General features: G+C 48.2%; 1 protein-coding gene across 1 annotated transcript in view; it reads left to right on the top strand.

Annotated features, from left to right (window-relative positions):
- LOC138447908 (uncharacterized) overlaps nucleotides 1-20,348 on the top strand; it is a 416,627-nt gene that overhangs the window by 225,215 nt on the left and 171,064 nt on the right. The window contains exon 6 of the mRNA XM_069604423.1: nucleotides 15,296-15,354. Within this exon, the coding sequence (XP_069460524.1) occupies nucleotides 15,296-15,354 (59 nt within the window). The remainder of the gene's footprint in view (nucleotides 1-15,295; nucleotides 15,355-20,348) is intronic.

Raw genomic sequence — 20,348 nt, 5'->3', positions numbered from 1 at the left:
CTGGTTTATCTCTCTAACAGCACACAGAAGAGAGCGCACTATTAGTCCTGGTCTATCTCTCTAACAGCACACAGGAGAGAGCGCTCTATTAGTCACTGTCTATCTGTCTAACAACACACAGGAGAGAGCGCTCTATTAGTCCCTGTATATCTGTCTAACAACACACATTCGAGAGCGCTCTATTAGTGCTGGTCTATCTGTCTAACTGCACACAGGAGAGAGCGCTCTATTAGTCCTGGTCTATCTGTCTAACAGCACACAGGAGAGAGCGCTCTATTAGTCACTGTCTATCTGCCTAAGAGCACACAGGAGAAGGTGTTCTATTAGTCCCTGTCTATCTGTCTAATAGCACACAGGAGAGAGCGCTCTATTAGTCCCTGTCTATCTGTCTAAGAGCACACAGGAGAGGGCGCTCTATTAGTCCCTGTCTATCTTTCTAACAGCACACAGGAGCGAGCGCTCTATTAGTCCCTGTCTATCTGTCTAAAAGCACACAGGAGAGGCGCTCTATTAGTCCCTGTCTATCTTTCTAACAGCACACAGGAGAGAGCGCTCTATTAGTCACTGTCTATCTGTCTAACAGCACACAGGAGAGAGCGCTCTATTAATCCCTTTCTATCTGTCTAACAACAAACAGGAGAGAGCGCTCTATTAGTCCCTGTCTATCTGTCTAACTGCACACAGGAGAGAGCGCTCTATTAGTCCCGGTCTATCTGTCTAACAGCACACAGGAGAGAGCGCTCTATTGGTCCTGGTCTATCTGTCTAACAGCTCACAGGAGAGAGCACTCTATTAGTCCCTGTCTATCTCTCTAACAGCACACAGGATAGAGTGCTCTATTAGTCCTGGTCTAGCTCTCTAACAGAACACAGGAGAGAGCGCTCTATTAGTCCCTGTCTATCTGTCTAACAACACACAGGAGAGGGTGCTCTATTAGTCCTGGTCTATCTCTCTAACAGCACACAGAGGAGAGCGCTCTATTAGTCCCTGTCTATCTGACTAACAGCACACAGAAGAGAGCGCTCTATTAGTCCTGGTCTATCTCTCTAACAGCACACAGGGGAGAGCGCTCTATTAGTCCTGGTCTATCTGTCTAACAGCACACAGGAGAGGGTGCTCTATTAGTCCCTGTCTATCTGTCTAACAACACGCAGGAGAGGGTGCTCTATTAGTCCCTGTCTATCTGTCTAACAACACACAGGAGAGGGTGCTCTATTAGTCCCCGTCTATCTGTCTAACAGCACACAGAAGAGAGTGCTCTATTAGTCCTGGTCTATCTGTCTAACAACACACAGGAGAGGGTGCTCTATTAGTCCCTGTCTATCTGTCTAACAACACGCAGGAGAGGGTGCTCTATTGGTCCCCGTCTATCTGTCTAACAACACACAGGAGAGGGTGCTCTATTAGTCCCTGTCTATCTGTCTAACAACACGCAGGAGAGGGTGCTCTATTAGTCCCTGTCTACCTGTCTAACAACACACAGGAGAGGGTGCTCTATTAGTCCCTGCCTATCTGTCTAACAGCACACAGGAGAGGACACTCTATTAGTCCCTGTCTATCTGTCTAACTGCACACAGGAGAGAGCCCTCCATTAGTCCCTGTCTATCTGTCTAACAGCACACAGGAGAGAGCGCTCTATTAGTCCTGGTTTATCTCTCTAACAGCACACAGAAGAGAGCGCACTATTAGTCCTGGTCTATCTCTCTAACAGCACACAGGAGAGAGCGCTCTATTAGTCACTGTCTATCTGTCTAACAACACACAGGAGAGAGCGCTCTATTAGTCCCTGTATATCTGTCTAACAACACACATTCGAGAGCGCTCTATTAGTGCTGGTCTATCTGTCTAACTGCACACAGGAGAGAGCGCTCTATTAGTCCTGGTCTATCTGTCTAACAGCACACAGGAGAGAGCGCTCTATTAGTCACTGTCTATCTGCCTAAGAGCACACAGGAGAAGGTGTTCTATTAGTCCCTGTCTATCTGTCTAATAGCACACAGGAGAGAGCGCTCTATTAGTCCCTGTCTATCTGTCTAAGAGCACACAGGAGAGGGCGCTCTATTAGTCCCTGTCTATCTTTCTAACAGCACACAGGAGCGAGCGCTCTATTAGTCCCTGTCTATCTGTCTAAAAGCACACAGGAGAGGCGCTCTATTAGTCCCTGTCTATCTTTCTAACAGCACACAGGAGAGAGCGCTCTATTAGTCACTGTCTATCTGTCTAACAGCACACAGGAGAGAGCGCTCTATTAATCCCTGTCTATCTGTCTAACAACAAACAGGAGAGAGCGCTCTATTAGTCCCTGTCTATCTGTCTAACTGCACACAGGAGAGAGCGCTCTATTAGTCCCGGTCTATCTGTCTAACAGCACACAGGAGAGAGCGCTCTATTGGTCCTGGTCTATCTGTCTAACAGCTCACAGGAGAGAGCACTCTATTAGTCCCTGTCTATCTCTCTAACAGCACACAGGATAGAGTGCTCTATTAGTCCTGGTCTAGCTCTCTAACAGAACACAGGAGAGAGCGCTCTATTAGTCCCTGTCTATCTGTCTAACAACACACAGGAGAGGGTGCTCTATTAGTCCTGGTCTATCTCTCTAACAGCACACAGAGGAGAGCGCTCTATTAGTCCCTGTCTATCTGACTAACAGCACACAGAAGAGAGCGCTCTATTAGTCCTGGTCTATCTCTCTAACAGCACACAGGGGAGAGCGCTCTATTAGTCCTGGTCTATCTGTCTAACAGCACACAGGAGAGGGTGCTCTATTAGTCCCTGTCTATCTGTCTAACAACACGCAGGAGAGGGTGCTCTATTAGTCCCTGTCTATCTGTCTAACAACACACAGGAGAGGGTGCTCTATTAGTCCCCGTCTATCTGTCTAACAGCACACAGAAGAGAGTGCTCTATTAGTCCTGGTCTATCTGTCTAACAACACACAGGAGAGGGTGCTCTATTAGTCCCTGTCTATCTGTCTAACAACACGCAGGAGAGGGTGCTCTATTGGTCCCCGTCTATCTGTCTAACAACACACAGGAGAGGGTGCTCTATTAGTCCCTGTCTATCTGTCTAACAACACACAGGAGGGGGTGCTCTATTAGTCCCTGTCTAACTGTCTAACAACACACAGCAGCCGGCGCTCTATTAGTCCTGGTCTATCTGTCTAACAGCACACAGGAGAGGTCACTCTATTAGTCCCTGTCTATCTAACAGCACACAGGAGAGAGCCCTCTATTAGTCCTGGTCTATCTCTCTAACAGCACACAGGAGAGAGCGCTCTATTAGTCCTGGTCTATCTCTCTAACAGCACACAGGAGAGAGCGCTCTATTAGTCACTGTCTATCTGTCTAACAGCACACAGGCTAGAGCGCTCTATTAGTGCTGGTCTATCTGTCTAACTGCACACAGAAGAGAGCGCTCTATTAGTCCTGGTCTATCTGTCTAACAGCACACAGGAGAGAGCGCTCTATTAATCACTGTCTATCTGTCTAACAGCACACATGAGAGAGCCCTCTATTAGTCCCTGTCTATCTGCCTAAGAGCACACAGGAGAAAGTGCTCTATTAGTCCCTGTCTATCTGTCTAACAGCACACAGGAGAGAGCGCTCTATTAGTCCCTGTCTATCTGTCTAAGAGCACACAGGAGAGGGTGCTCTATTAGTCCCTGTCTATCTTTCTAACAGCACACAGGAGAGAGCGCTCTATTAGTCCCTGTCTATCTGTCTAAGAGCACACTGGAGAGGCGCTCTATTAGTCCCTGTCTATCTTTCTAACAGCACTCAGGAGAGAGCGCTCTATTAGTCACTGTCTATCTGTCTAACAGCACACAGGAGAGAGTGCTCTATTAATCCCTGTCTATCTGTCTAACAACAAACAGGAGAGAGCGCTCTATTAGTCACTGTCTATCTGTCTAACAACACACAGGAGAGAGCGCTCTATTAGTCCCTGTCTATCTGTCTAACAACACACAGGCGAAAGCACTCTATTAGTGCTGGTCTATCTGTCTAACTGCACACAGGAGAGAGCGCTCTATTAGTCCTGGTCTATCTGTCTAACAGCACACAGGAGAGAGCACTCTATTAGTCCCTGTCTATCTCTAACAGCACACAGGAGAGAGTGCTCTATTAGTCCTGGTCTAGCTCTCTAACAGCGCACAGGAGAGAGTGCTCTATTAGTCCCTGTCTATCTGTCTAACAACACGCAGGAGAGGGTGCTCTATTAGTCCTGGTCTATCTCTCTAACAGCACACAGAGGAGAGCGCTCTATTAGTCCCTGTCTATCTGACTAACAGCACACAGAAGAGAGCGCTCTATTAGTCCTGGTCTATCTCTCTAACAGCACACAGGGGAGAGCGCTCTATTAGTCCTGGTCTATCTGTCTAACAACACACAGGAGAGGGTGCTCTATTAGCCCCTGTCTATCTGTCTAACAACACACAGGAGAGGGTGCTCTATTAGACCCTGTCTATCTGTCTAACAGCACACAGGAGAGAGCGCTCTATTCGTCCCTGTCTATCTGTCTAACAACACACAGGAGAGGGTGATATATTAGTCCCTGTCTATCTGTCTAACAACACACAGGAGAGGGTGCTCTATTAGTCCCTCTCTATCTGTCTAACAGCACACAGGAGAGGGCGCTCTATTAGGCCTGGTCTATCTGTCTAACAGCACACAGGAGAGGGCACTCTATTAGTCCCTGTCTATCTAACAGCACACAGGAGAGAGCGCTCTATTAGTCCTGGTCTCTCTCTCTAACAGCACACAGGAGAGGACGCTCTATTAGTCCCTGTCTATCTGTCTAACGGCGAACAGGAGAGAGCGCTCTATTAGTAACTGTCTACCTGTCTAACAGCACACAGGAGAGGGCGCTCTATTAGTCCCTGTCTATCTAACAGCACACAGGAGAGAGTGCTCTATTAGTCCTGCTCTATCTCTCTAACAGCACACAGGAGAGAGTGCTCTATTAGTCACTGTCTAGCTGTCTAACAGCACACAGGAGAGAGCGCTCTATTAGTCCCTGTCTCAATTAGTCCCTGTCTATCTGTCTAACAGCACACAGGAGAGAGCGCTCTATTAGTCCCTGTCTATCTGACTAACAGCACACAGGAGAGAGCGCTCTATTAGTCCCATTATTCCCTGTCTATCTGTCTAACAGCACACAGGAGAGAGCGCTCTATTAGTCCCTGTCTATCTGTCTAACAGCACACAGGAGAGAGCGCTCTATTAGTCCCATTAGTCCCTGTCTATCTGTCTAACAGCACACAGGAGAGGATGCTCTATTAGTCACTGTCTGTCTAACAGCACACAGGAGAGAGCGCTCTATTAGTCCCTGTCTATCTGTCTAACAGCACACAGGAGGGAGCACTCTATTAGTCCATGTCTGTCTGTCTAACAGCGCACAGGAGAGGACGCTCTATTAGTCCCGTCCATCTGTCTACCAGCATACAGGAGAGAGCGCTCTATTAGTCCTGGTCTATCTGTCTAACAGCACACAGGAGAGAGCGCTCTATTAATCCTGGTCTATCTGTCTTTCAATACACAGGAGAGAGCGCTCTATTAGTCCCTGTCTATCTGTCTAACTGCACACAGGAGAGAGCCCTCCATTAGTCCCTGTCTATCTGTCTAACAGCACACAGGAGAGAGCGCTCTATTAGTCCTGGTCTATCTCTCTAACAGCACACAGTGGAGAGCGCTCTATTAGTCCTGGTCTATCTCTCTAACATCACACAGGAGAGAGCGCTCTAATAGTCACTGTCTATCTGTCTAACAACACACAGGAGAGAGCGCTCTATTAGTCCCTGTATATCTGTCTAACAACACACAGGCGAGAGCGCTCTATTAGTGCTGGTCTATCTGTCTAACTGCACACAGGAGAGAGCGCTCTATTAGTCCTGGTCTATCTGTCTAACAGCACACAGGAGAGAGCGCTCTATTCGTCACTGTCTATCTGCCTAAGAGCACACAGGAGAAGGTGTTCTATTAGTCCCTGTCTATTAGCACACAGGAGAGAGCGCTCTATTAGTCCCTGTCTATCTGTCTAAGAGCACACAGGAGAGGGCGCTCTATTAGTCCCTGTCTATCTTTCTAACAGCACACAGGAGCGAGCGCTCTATTAGTCCCTGTCTATCTGTCTAAGAGCACACAGGAGAGGCGCTCTATTAGTCCCTGTCTATCTTTCTAACAGCACACAGGAGAGAGCGCTCTATTAGTCACTGTCTATCTGTCTAACAGCACAAAGGAGAGAGTGCTCTATTAATCCCTGTCTATCTGTCTAACAACAAACAGGAGAGAGCGCTCTATTAGTCCCTGTCTATCTGTCTAACTGCACACAGGAGAGAGCGCTCTATTAGTCCCTGTCTATCTCTCTAACAGCACACAGGATAGAGTGCTCTATTAGTCCTGGTCTAGCTCTCTAACAGCACACAGGAGAGAGCGCTCTATTAGTCCCTGTCTATCTGTCTAACAACACACAGGAGAGGGTGCTCTATTAGTCCTGGTCTATCTCTCTAACAGCACACAGAGGAGAGCGCTCTATTAGTCCCTGTCTATCTGACTAACAGCACACAGAAGAGATCGCTCTATTAGTCCTGGTCTATCTCTCTAACAGCACGCAGGGGAGAGCGCTCTATTAGTCCTGGTCTATCTGTCTAACAGCACACAGGAGAGGGTGCTCTATTAGTCCCTGTCTATCTGTCTAACAACACGCAGGAGAGGGTGCTCTATTAGTCCCTGTCTATCTGTCTAACAACACACAGGAGAGGGTGCTCTATTAGTCCCTGTCTATCTGTCTAACAGCACACAGGAGAGGACACTCTATTAGTCCCCGTCTATCTGTCTAACAGCACACAGAAGAGAGTGCTCTATTAGTCCTGGTCTATCTGTCTAACAACACACAGGAGAGGGTGCTCTATTAGTCCCTGTCTATCTGTCTAACAACACGCAGGAGAGGGTGCTCTATTAGTCCCCGTCTATCTGTCTAACAGCACACAGGAGAGGTCACTCTATTAGTCCCTGTCTATCTAACAGCACACAGGAGAGAGCCCTCTATTAGTCCTGGTCTATCTCTCTAACAGCAGACAGGAGAGAGCGCTCTATTAGTCCTGGTCTATCTCTCTAACAGCACACAGGAGAGAGCGCTCTATTAGTCACTGTTTATCTGTCTAACAACACACAGGCTAGAGCGCTCTATTAGTGCTGGTCTATCTGTCTAACTGCACACAGGAGAGAGCGCTCTATTAGTCCTGGTCTATCTGTCTAACAGCACACAGGAGAGAGCGCTCTATTAGTCACTGTCTATCTGTCTAACAGCACACATGAGAGAGCCCTCTATTAGTCCCTGTCTATCTGCCTAACAGCAGACAGGAGAAAGTGCTCTATTAGTCCCTGTCTATCTGTCTAACAGCACACAGGAGAGAACGCTCTATTAGTCCCTGTCTATCTGTCTAAGAGCACACTGGAGAGGGTGCTCTATTAGTCCCTGTCTATCTTTCTAACAGCACACATGAGAGAGCGCTCTATTAGTCCCTGTCTATCTGTCTAAGAGCACACTGGAGAGGCGCTCTATTAGTCCCTGTCTATCTTTCTAACAGCACACAGGAGAGAGCGCTCTATTAGTCACTGTCTATCTGTCTAACAGCACACAGGAGAGAGCGCTCTATTAATCCCTGTCTATCTGTCTAACAACAAACAGGAGAGAGCGCTCTATTAGTCACTGTCTATCTGTCTAACAACACACAGGAGAGAGCACTCTATTAGTCCCTGTCTATCTGTCTAATAACACACAGATGAGAGCACTCTATTAGTGCTGGTCTATCTGTCTAACTGCACACAGGAGAGAGCGCTCTATTAGTCCTGGTCTATCTGTCTAACAGCACACAGGAGAGAGCACTCTATTAGTCCCTGTCTATCTCTCTAACAGCACACAGGAGAGAGTGCTCTATTACTCCTGGTCTAGCTCTCTAACAGCACACAGGAGAGAGTGCTTTATTAGTCCCTGTCTATCTGTCTAACAACACACAGGAGAGGGTGCTCTATTAGTCCTGGTCTATCTCTCTAACAGCACACAGAGGAGAGCGCTCTATTAGTCCTGGTCTATCTGTCTAACAGCACACAGGAGAGAGTGCTCTATTAGTCCCTGTCTATCTGACTAACAGCACACAGAGGAGAGCGCTCTATTAGTCCCTGTCTATCTGACTAACAGCACACAGAAGAGAGCGCTCTATTAGTCCTGGTCTATCTCTCTAACAGCACACAGGGGAGAGCGCTCTATTAGTCCTGGTCTATCTCTCTAACATCACACAGGAGAGAGCGCTCTATTAGTCACTGTCTATCTATCTAACAACACACAGGAGAGAGCGCTCTATTAGTGCTGGTCTATCTGTCTAACTGCACACAGGAGAGAGCGCTCTATTAGTCCTGGTCTATCTGTCTAACAGCACACAGGAGAGAGCGCTCTATTAGTCACTATCTGCCTAAGAGCACACAGGAGAAGGTGTTCTATTAGTCCCTGTCTATTAGCACACAGGAGAGAGCGCTCTATTAGTCCCTGTCTATCTGTCTAAGAGCACACAGGAGAGGGCGCTCTATTAGTCCCTGTCTATCTTTCTAACAGCACACAGGAGCGAGCGCTCTATTAGTCCCTGTCTATCTGTCTAAGAGCACACAGGAGAGGTGCTCTATTAGTCCCTGTCTATCTTTCTAACAGCACACAGGAGAGAGCGCTCTATTAGTCACTGTCTATCTGTCTAACAGCACAAAGGAGAGAGTGCTCTATTAATCCCTGTCTATCTGTCTAACAACAAACAGGAGAGAGCGCTCTATTAGTCCCTGTCTATCTGTCTAACTGCACACAGGAGAGAGCGCTCTATTAGTCCCTGTCTATCTCTCTAACAGCACACAGGATAGAGTGCTCTATTAGTCCTGGTCTAGCTCTCTAACAGCACACAGGAGAGAGCGCTCTATTAGTCCCTGTCTATCTGTCTAACAACACACAGGAGAGGGTGCTCTATTAGTCCTGGTCTATCTCTCTAACAGCACACAGAGGAGAGCGCTCTATTAGTCCCTGTCTATCTGACTAACAGCACACAGAAGAGATCGCTCTATTAGTCCTGGTCTATCTCTCTAACAGCACGCAGGGGAGAGCGCTCTATTAGTCTTGGTCTATCTGTCTAACAGCACACAGGAGAGGGTGCTCTATTAGTCCCTGTCTATCTGTCTAACAACACGCAGGAGAGGGTGCTCTATTAGTCCCTGTCTATCTGTCTAACAACACACAGGAGAGGGTGCTCTATTAGTCCCTGTCTATCTGTCTAACAGCACACAGGAGAGGACACTCTATTAGTCCCCGTCTATCTGTCTAACAGCACACAGAAGAGAGTGCTCTATTAGTCCTGGTCTATCTGTCTAACAACACACAGGAGAGGTTGCTCTATTAGTCCCTGTCTATCTGTCTAACAACACGCAGGAGAGGGTGCTCTATTAGTCCCCGTCTATCTGTCTAACAGCACACAGGAGAGGTCACTCTATTAGTCCCTGTCTATCTAACAGCACACAGGAGAGAGCCCTCTATTAGTCCTGGTCTATCTCTCTAACAGCAGACAGGAGAGAGCGCTCTATTAGTCCTGGTCTATCTCTCTAACAGCACACAGGAGAGAGCGCTCTATTAGTCACTGTTTATCTGTCTAACAACACACAGGCTAGAGCGCTCTATTAGTGCTGGTCTATCTGTCTAACTGCACACAGGAGAGAGCGCTCTATTAGTCCTGGTCTATCTGTCTAACAGCACACAGGAGAGAGCGCTCTATTAGTCACTGTCTATCTGTCTAACAGCGCACATGAGAGAGCCCTCTATTAGTCCCTGTCTATCTGCCTAAGAGCACACAGGAGAAAGTGCTCTATTAGTCCCTGTCTATCTGTCTAACAGCACACAGGAGAGAGCGCTCTATTAGTCCCTGTCTATCTGTCTAAGAGCACACAGGAGAGGGTGCTCTATTAGTCCCTGTCTATCTTTCTAACAGCACACACGAGAGAGCGCTCTATTAGTCCCTGTCTATCTGTCTAAGAGCACACTGGAGAGGCGCTCTATTAGTCCCTGTCTATCTTTCTAACAGCACACAGGAGAGAGCGCTCTATTAGTCACTGTCTATCTGTCTAACAGCACACAGGAGAGAGCGCTCTATTAATCCCTGTCTATCTGTCTAACAACAAACAGGAGAGAGCGCTCTATTAGTCACTGTCTATCTGTCTAACAACACACAGGAGAGAGCACTCTATTAGTCCCTGTCTATCTGTCTAATAACACACAGACGAGAGCACTCTATTAGTGCTGGTCTATCTGTCTAACTGCACACAGGAGAGAGCGCTCTATTAGTCCTGGTCTATCTGTCTAACAGCACACAGGAGAGAGCACTCTATTAGTCCCTGTCTATCTCTCTAACAGCACACAGGAGAGAGTGCTCTATTAGTCCTGGTCTAGCTCTCTAACAGCACACAGGAGAGAGTGCTCTATTAGTCCCTGTCTATCTGTCTAACAACACACAGGAGAGGGTGCTCTATTAGTCCTGGTCTATCTCTCTAACAGCACACAGAGGAGAGCGCTCTATTAGTCCTGGTCTATCTGTCTAACAGCACACAGGAGAGAGTGCTCTATTAGTCCCTGTCTATCTGACTAACAGCACACAGAGGAGAGCGCTCTATTAGTCCCTGTCTATCTGACTAACAGCACACAGAAGAGAGCGCTCTATTAGTCCTGGTCTATCTCTCTAACAGCACACAGGGGAGAGCGCTCTATTAGTCCTGGTCTATCTGTCTAACAGCACACAGGAGAGAGTGCTCTATTAGTCCCTGTCTATCTGTCTAACAGCACACAGGAGAGGACGCTCTATTAGTCCCTGTTTATCTGTCTAACAGCACACAGGAGAGAGCAGTCTATTAGTCCTGGTCTATCTGTCAAACAACACACAGGAGAGGGTGCTCTATTAGCCCCTGTCTATCTGTCTAACAACACACAGGAGAGGGTGCTCTATTAGACCCTGTCTATCTGTCTAACAGCACACAGGAGAGAGCGCTCTATTCGTCCCTGTCTATCTGTCTAACAACACACAGGAGAGGGTGATCTATTAGTCCCTGTCTATCTGTCTAACAACACACAGGAGAGGGTGCTCTATTAGTCCCTGTCTATCTGTCTAACAGCACAAAGGAGAGGGCGCTCTATTAGGCCTGGTCTATCTGTCTAACAGCACACAGGAGAGGGCACTCTATTAGTCCCTGTCTATCTAACAGCACACAGGGGAGAGTGCTCTATTAGTCCTGGTCTATCTCTCTAACAGCACACAGGAGAGGATGCTCTATTCGTCCCTGTCTATCTGTCTAACGGCACACAGGAGAGAGCGCTCTATTAGTCACTGTCTATCTGTCTAACAGCACACAGGAGAGGGCGCTCTATTAGTCCCTGTCTATCTACCAGCACACAGGAGAGAGTGCTCTATTAGTCCTGCTCTATCTCTCTAACAGTACACAGGAGAGAGTGCTCTATTAGTCCCTGTCTATCTGTCTAACAGCACACAGGAGAGAGTGCTCTATTAGTCCCTGTCTCTCTGCCTAACAGCACACAGGAGAGGGCGCTCTATTGGTCCCTGTCTATCTAACAGCACACAGGAGAGAGTGCTCTATTAGTCCTGGTCTATCTGTCTAACAGCACACAGGAGAGGGTGCTCTATTAGTCCCTGTCTATTTGTTGAACAACACACAGGAGAGGGTGCTCTATTAGTCACTGTCTATCTGTCTAACAGCACACAGGAGAGGGCGCTCTATTAGTCCCCGTCTATCTGTCTAACAACACACAGGAGAGGGTGCTCTATTAGTCCCTGTCTATCTTTCTAACAGCACACAGGAGAGGGCTCTCTATTAGTCCCTGTCTATCTAACAACACACAAGAGATAGTGCTCTATTAGTCCTGGTCTATCTTTCTAACAGCACACAGGAGAGAGTGCTCTATTAGTCCCTGTCTATCTGTCTAACAGCACACAGGAGAGAGCGCTCTATTAGTCCTTGTCTATCTGTCTAAGAGCACACAGGAGAGGGTGCTCTATTAGTCCTGGTCTATCTCTCTAACAGCACACAGGAGAGAGCGCTCTATTAGTCCCTGTCTATCTGTCTAAGAGCACACAGGAGAGGGTGCTCTATTAGTCCTGGTCTATCTCTCTAACAGCACACAGGAGAGGGCGCTCTATTAGTCCCTGTCTGTCTAACAGCACACAGGAGAGGGTGCTCTATTAGTGCTGGTCTATCTGTCTAACTGCACACAGGAGAGAGCGCTCTATTAGTCCTGGTCTATCTGTCTAACAGCACACAGGAGAGAGTGCTCTATTAGTCCCTGTCTATCTGTCTAACAGCACACAGGAGAGAGCCCTCTATTAGTCCTGGTCTATCTGTCTAACAGCACACAGGAGAGGGCGCTCTATTAGTCCCTGTCTATCTGTCTAAGAGCACACTGAAGAGGGCGCTCTATTAGTCCCTGTCTATCTAACAGCACACAAGAGAGAGTGCTCTATTAGTCCTGGTCTATCTTTCTAACAGCACACAGGAGAGAGTGCTCTATTAGTCCCTGTCTATCTGTCTAACAGCACACAGGAGAGAGCGCTCTATTAGTCCCTGTCTATCTGTCTAAGAGCACACAGGAGAGGGTGCTCTATTAGTCCTGGTCTATCTCTCTAACAGCACACAGGAGAGAGTGCTCTATTAGTCCCTGTCTATCTGTCTAACAGCACACAGGAGAGAGCCCTATATTAGTCCTGGTCTATCTGTCTAACAGCATACAGGAGAGGGCGCTCTATTAGTCCCTGTCTATCTGTCTAAGAGCACACAGGAGAGGGCGCTCTATTAGTCCCTGTCTATCTTTCTAACAGCACACAGGACAGAGCGCTCTATTAGTCCCTGTCTATCTGTCTAACAGCACACAGGAGAGAGTCCTCCATTAGTCCCTGTCTATCTGTTTAACAGCACACAGGAGAGGGCGCTCTATTAGTCCCCGTCTATCTGTCTAACAGCACACAGGAGAGGGCGCTCTATTAGTCCCTATCTATCTGTCTAACAGCACACATGAGATGGCGCTCTATTAGTCCCTGTCTATCTGTCTAAGAGCACACAGGATAGGGCGCTCTATTAGTCCCTGTCTATCTGTCTAACAGCACACAGGAGAGAGCGCACTATTAGTCCCTGTCTATCTGTATAACAGCACACAGGAGAGAGCGCTCTATTAGTCCCTGTCTATCTGTCTAACAACACACAGGAGAGGGTGCTCTATTAGTCCCTGTCTATCTGTCTAACAACAGACAGGAGAGGGTGCTCTATTAGTCCCTATCTGTCTAACAGCACACAGGAGAGGGCGCTCTATTAGTCCCTATCTGTCTAACAGCACACAGGAGAGGGCGCTCTATTAGTCCCTGTCTATCTAACAGCACACAGGAGAGAGCGCTCTATTAGTCCTGGTCTCTCTCTCTAACAGCACACAGGAGAGGACGCTCTATTAGTCCCTGTCTATCTGTCTAACGGCGAACAGGAGAGAGCGCTCTATTAGTCACTGTCTACCTGTCTAACAGCACACAGGAGAGGGCGCTCTATTAGTCCCTGTCTATCTAACAGCACACAGGAGAGAGTGCTCTATTAGTCCTGCTCTATCTCTCTAACAGCACACAGGAGAGAGTGCTCTATTAGTCACTGTCTAGCTGTCTAACAGCACACAGGAGAGAGCGCTCTATTAGTCCCTGTCTCAATTAGTCCCTGTCTATCTGTCTAACAGCACACAGGAGAGAGCGCTCTATTAGTCCCTGTCTATCTGTCTAACAGCACACATGAGAGAGTGCTCTATTAGTCCCATTAGTCCCTGTCTATCTGTCTAACAGCACACAGGAGAGAGCACTCTATTAGTCCCTGTCTATCTGTCTAACAGCACACAGGAGAGAACGCTCTATTAGTCCCATTAGTCACTGTCTATCTGTCTAACAGCACACAGGAGAGGATGCTCTATTAGTCACTGTCTGTCTAACAGCACACAGGAGAGAGCGCTCTATTAGTCCCTGTCTATCTGTCTAACAGCACAGAGGAGAGAGCACTCTATTAGTCCATGTCTGTCTGTCTAACAGCACACAGGAGAGGACGCTCTATTAGTCCCGGTCCATCTGTCTAACAGCACACAGGAGAGAGCGCTCTATTAGTCACTGTCTATCTGTCTAACAGCACATAGGAGAGAGCGCTCTATTAGTCCCATTAGTCCCTGTCTATCTGTCTAACAGCACACAGGAGAGAGCGCTCTATTGGTCCCATTAGTCCCTGTCTATCTGTCTAACAGCACTCAGGAGAGGACGCTCTATTAGTCACTGTCTGTCTAACAGCACACACGAGAGAGCGCTCTATTAGTCCCTGTCTATCTGTCTAACAGCACACAGGAGAGAGCGCTCTATTAGTCCCATTAGTCCCTATCTATCTGTCTGACAGCACACAGGAGAGGACGCTCTATTAGTCACTGTCTGTCTAACAGCACACAGGAGAGAGCGCTCTATTAGTCACTGTCTATCTGTCTAACAGCACACAGGAGAGGGTGCTCTATTAGTCCCTGTCTATCTGTCTAACAGCACACAGGAGAGAGCGCTCTATTAGTCCCATTAGTCCCTGTCTATCTGTCTAACAGCACACAGGAGAGAGCGCTCTATTAGTCCCTGTCTATCTGTCTAACAGCACACAGGAGAGAGCGCTCTATTAGTCCCATTAGTCCCTGTCTATCTGTCTAACAGCACACAGGAGAAGATGCTCTATTAGTCACTGTCTGTCTAACAGCACACAGTAGAGAGCGCTCTATTAGTCCCTGTCTATCTGTCTAACAGCACACAGGAGAGAGCACTCTATTAGTCCATGTCTGTCTGTCTAACAGCACACAGGAGAGGATGCTCTATTAGTCCCGGTCCATCTGTCTAACAACACACAGGAGAGAGCGCTCTATTAGTCACTGTCTATCTGTCTAACAGCACACAGGAGAGAGCGCTCTATTAGTCCCATTAGTCCCTGTCTATCTGTCGAACATCTAGGACTGAAAGAGCACTGAGAAGACTTGTGGTGTAGTTCCGGCATAGCGCATAGAAGCCCTTCCTTGCACGGTGTCATGACATGGTGTGTGTGTGTGTGTGTGTGATGCCCTCTGTGGGCCTGAGCTCTGACACGTGAATAATTAGTAACAGGATCTGTTGACGCTATCCTTGGTTTCTCTGTGCTGTTCTGTACGATAACGCACGTCTTTGCTGTTTCAGGTGTGAAAATGTGAAGTTGATGAGTCAGAAACATGAAGACATGATCGAGAAATACAAAGGTACCATCATTCATCTTATATCATAATGTAGAATCCCACAAAGTGCTCTGTGTACCCAGAATGAATGCTCAAACACCTGACCAAGGACTAACCTAATGGGGGCACCTACCGAGGCACAGACCTTAACTCACGGTACTGCACTACTGCCTACTCACGCTCTGCACAGCGCTCCACAGTACTGCACTACTGTGAAAGATGCCTGCCAAAATGCCACCTACTCACACAATCTGTACAGCGCTCCACAGTACTGCACTACTGTGAAAGATGCCTGCCAAAATGCCACCTACTCACACAATCTGTACAGCGCTCCACAGTACTGCACTAATGTGACATGATGCCAGCCAAAATGCCGGCTACTCACACAATCTGGACAGCGCTTCACAGTACTGCACTAATGTGAAAGATGCCTGCCAAAATGCCGGCTACTCACACATTCTGTACAGCGCTCCACAGTACTGCACTAATGTGACATGATGCCAGCCAAAATGCCGGCTACTCACACAATCTGGACAGCGCTCCACAGTACTGCACTAATGTGACATGATGCCAGCCAAAATGCCGGCTACTCACACAATCTGTACAGTGCTCCACAGTACTGCACTACTGTGAAAGATGCCTGCCAAAATGCCACCTACTCACACAATCTGTACAGCGCTCCACAGTACTGCACTAATGTGACATGATGCCAGCCAAAATGCCGGCTACTCACACAATCTGTACAGCGCTCCACAGTACTGCACTACTGTGAAAGATGCCTGCCAAAATGCCACCTACTCACACAATCTGTACAGCGCTCCACAGTACTGCACTACTGTGAAAGGTGCCTGCCAAAATGCCACCTACTCACACAATCTGTACAGCGCTCCACAGTACTGCACTAATGTGACATGATGCCAGCCAAAATGCCGGCTACTCACACAATCTGTACAGCGCTCCACAGTACTGCACTACTGTGAAAGATGCCTGCCAAAATGCCACCTACTCACACAATCTGTACAGCGCTCCACAGTACTGCACTACTGTGAAAGATGCCTGCCAAAATGCCACCTACTCACACAATCTGTACAGCGCTCCACAGTACTGCACTAATGTGACATGATGCCAGCCAAAATGCCGGCTACTCACACAATCTGGACAGCGCTTCACAGTACTGCACTAATGTGAAAGATGCCTGCCAAAATGCCGGCTACTCACACATTCTGTACAGCGCTCCACAGTACTGCACTAATGTGACATGATGCCAGCCAAAATGCCGGCTACTCAAACAATCTGGACAGCGCTCCACAGTACTGCACTAATGTGAAAGATGCCAGCCAAAATGCCGGCTACTCACACAATCTGTACAGCGCTCCACAGTACTGCACTAATGTGACATGATGCCAGCCAAAATGCCGGCTACTCACACAATCTGGACAGTGCTCCACAGTACTGCACTAATGTGACATGATGCCAGCCAAAATGCCGGCTACTCACACAATCTGTACAGCGCTCCACAGTACTGCACTACTGTGAAAGATGCCTGCCAAAATGCCGGCTACTCACACATTCTGTACGGCGCTCCACAGTACTGCACTACTATGAAAGATGCCAGCCAAAATGCCAGCTACTCACACAATCTGTACAGCGCTCCACAGTACTGCACTACTATGAAAGATGCCAGCCAAAATGCCGGCTACTCACACAATCTGTATAGCGCTCCACAGTACTGCACTACTGTGAAAGATGCCTGCCAAAATGCCGGCTACTCACACATTCTGTACAGCGCTCCACAGTACTGCACTACTATGAAAGATGCCAGCCAAAATGCCGGCTACTCACACAATCTGTACAGCGCTCCACAGTACTGCACTACTATGAAAGATGCCAGCCAAAATGCCGGCTACTCACACAATCTGTACAGCGCTCCACAGTACTGCACTACTATGAAAGATGCCAGCCAAAATGCCGGCTACTCACACAATCTGTACAGCGCTCCACAGTACTGCACTACTATGAAAGATGCCAGCCAAAATGCCGGCTACTCACACAATCTGTACAGCGCTCCACAGTACTGCACTACTGTGACATGATGCCAGCCAAAATGCCGGCTACTCACACATTCTGTACAGCGCTCCACAGTACTGCACTACTATGAAAGATGCCAGCCAAAATGCCGGCTACTCACACAATCTGTACAGCGCTCCACAGTACTGCACTACTGTGAAAGATGCCTGTTAAAATCAAAATGCCGGCTACTCATGCTCTGGACAGCACTCCACAGTACTGCACTACTGTGAAAGATGCCAGCCAAAATGCCGGCTACTCACACAATCTGTACAGCGCTCCACAGTACTGCACTACTATGAAAGATGCCAGCCAAAATGCCGGCTACTCACACAATCTGTACAGCGCTCCACAGTACTGCACTACTATGAAAGATGCCAGCCAAAATGCCGGCTACTCACACAATCTGTACAGCGCTCCACAGTACTGCACTTCTGTGACATGATGCCAGCCAAAATGCCAGCTACTCACACATTCTGTACAGCGCTCCACAGTACTGCACTACTATGAAAGATGCCAGCCAAAATGCCGGCTACTCACACAATCTGTACAGCGCTCCACAGTACTGGACTACTGTGAAAGATGCCTGCCAAAATGCCGGCTACTCATGCTCTGGACAGCGCTCCACAGTACTGCACTACTGTGAAAGATGCCTGCCAAAATGCCACCTACTCACACAATCTGTACAGCGCTCCACAGTACTGCACTACTATGAAAGATGCCAGCCAAAATGCCACCTACTCACACAATCTGTACAGCGCTCCACAGTGCTGCACTACTATGAAAGATGCCAGCCAAAATGCCACCTACTCACACAATCTGTACAGCGCTCCACAGTACTGCACTACTGTGAAAGATGCCTGCCAAAATGCCGGCTACTCACACAATCTGTACAGCGCTCCACCGTACTGCACTACTGTGAAAGATGCCTGCCAAAATGCCGGCTACTCACACATTCTGTACAGCGCTCCACAGTACTGCACTACTATGAAAGATGCCAGCCAAAATGCCGGCTACTCACACAATCTGTACAGCGCTCCACAGTACTGCACTACTATGAAAGATGCCAGCCAAAATGCCGGCTACTCACACAATCTGTACAGCGCTCCACAGTACTGCACTACTATGAAAGATGCCTGCCAAAATGCCACCTACTCACACAATCTGTACAGCGCTCCACAGTACTGCACTACTGTGACATGATGCCAGCCAAAATGCCGGCTACTCAAACATTCTGTACAGCGCTCCACAGTACTGCACTACTATGAAAGATGCCAGCCAAAATGCCGGCTACTCACACAATCTGTACAGCGCTCCACAGTACTGCACTACTGTGAAAGATGCCTGCCAAAATGCCACCTACTCACACAATCTGTACAGCGCTCCACAGTACTGCACTACTATGAAAGATGCCAGCCAAAATGCCACCTACTCACACAATCTGTACAGCGCTCCACAGTACTGCACTACTGTGACATGATGCCAGCCAAAATGCCACCTACTCACACAATCTGTACAGCGCTCCACAGTACTGCACTACTGTGACATGATGCCAGCAAAATGCTGGCTACTCACACTCTGTACTGCACTGCACAGTACCGCACTTAGCCGAAATGCCGGCTACTCACGCTCTGTACAGCGCTCCTCAGTACTGCAGTACTGTGAAAGATGCCAGCCAAAATGCCGGCTACTCACACAATCTGTACAGCGCTCCACAGTACTGCACTACTATGAAAGATGCCAGCCAAAATGCCGGCTACTCACACAATCTGTACAGCGCTCCACAGTACTGCACTACTATGAAAGATGCCAGCCAAAATGCCGGCTACTCACACAATCTGTACAGCGCTCCACAGTACTGCACTACTATGAAAGATGCCAGCCAAAATGCCGGCTACTCACACAATCTGTACAGCGCTCCACAGTACTGCACTACTGTGACATGATGCCAGCCAAAATGCCGGCTACTCACACATTCTGTACAGCGCTCCACAGTACTGCACTACTATGAAAGATGCCAGCCAAAATGCCGGCTACTCACACAATCTGTACAGCGCTCCACAGTACTGCACTACTGTGAAAGATGCCTGTTAAAATCAAAATGCCGGCTACTCATGCTCTGGACAGCACTCCACAGTACTGCACTACTGTGAAAGATGCCAGCCAAAATGCCGGCTACTCACACAATCTGTACAGCGCTCCACAGTACTGCACTACTATGAAAGATGCCAGCCAAAATGCCGGCTACTCACACAATCTGTACAGCGCTCCACAGTACTGCACTACTATGAAAGATGCCAGCCAAAATGCCGGCTACTCACACAATCTGTACAGCGCTCCACAGTACTGCACTTCTGTGACATGATGCCAGCCAAAATGCCAGCTACTCACACATTCTGTACAGCGCTCCACAGTACTGCACTACTATGAAAGATGCCAGCCAAAATGCCGGCTACTCACACAATCTGTACAGCGCTCCACAGTACTGGACTACTGTGAAAGATGCCTGCCAAAATGCCGGCTACTCATGCTCTGGACAGCGCTCCACAGTACTGCACTACTGTGAAAGATGCCTGCCAAAATGCCACCTACTCACACAATCTGTACAGCGCTCCACAGTACTGCACTACTATGAAAGATGCCAGCCAAAATGCCACCTACTCACACAATCTGTACAGCGCTCCACAGTGCTGCACTACTATGAAAGATGCCAGCCAAAATGCCACCTACTCACACAATCTGTACAGCGCTCCACAGTACTGCACTACTGTGAAAGATGCCTGCCAAAATGCCGGCTACTCACACAATCTGTACAGCGCTCCACCGTACTGCACTACTGTGAAAGATGCCTGCCAAAATGCCGGCTACTCACACATTCTGTACAGCGCTCCACAGTACTGCACTACTATGAAAGATGCCAGCCAAAATGCCGGCTACTCACACAATCTGTA

This window comes from Ambystoma mexicanum, chromosome 3q (genome assembly GCF_040938575.1).
Source record: "Ambystoma mexicanum isolate Mex_15411 chromosome 3q, UKY_AmexF1_1, whole genome shotgun sequence".
Taxonomy (NCBI): Eukaryota; Metazoa; Chordata; class Amphibia; order Caudata; family Ambystomatidae; genus Ambystoma; species Ambystoma mexicanum.
The sequence above is the reverse complement of the archived record's forward strand: the minus strand, read 5'-3'. Positions and strand labels throughout refer to the sequence as shown.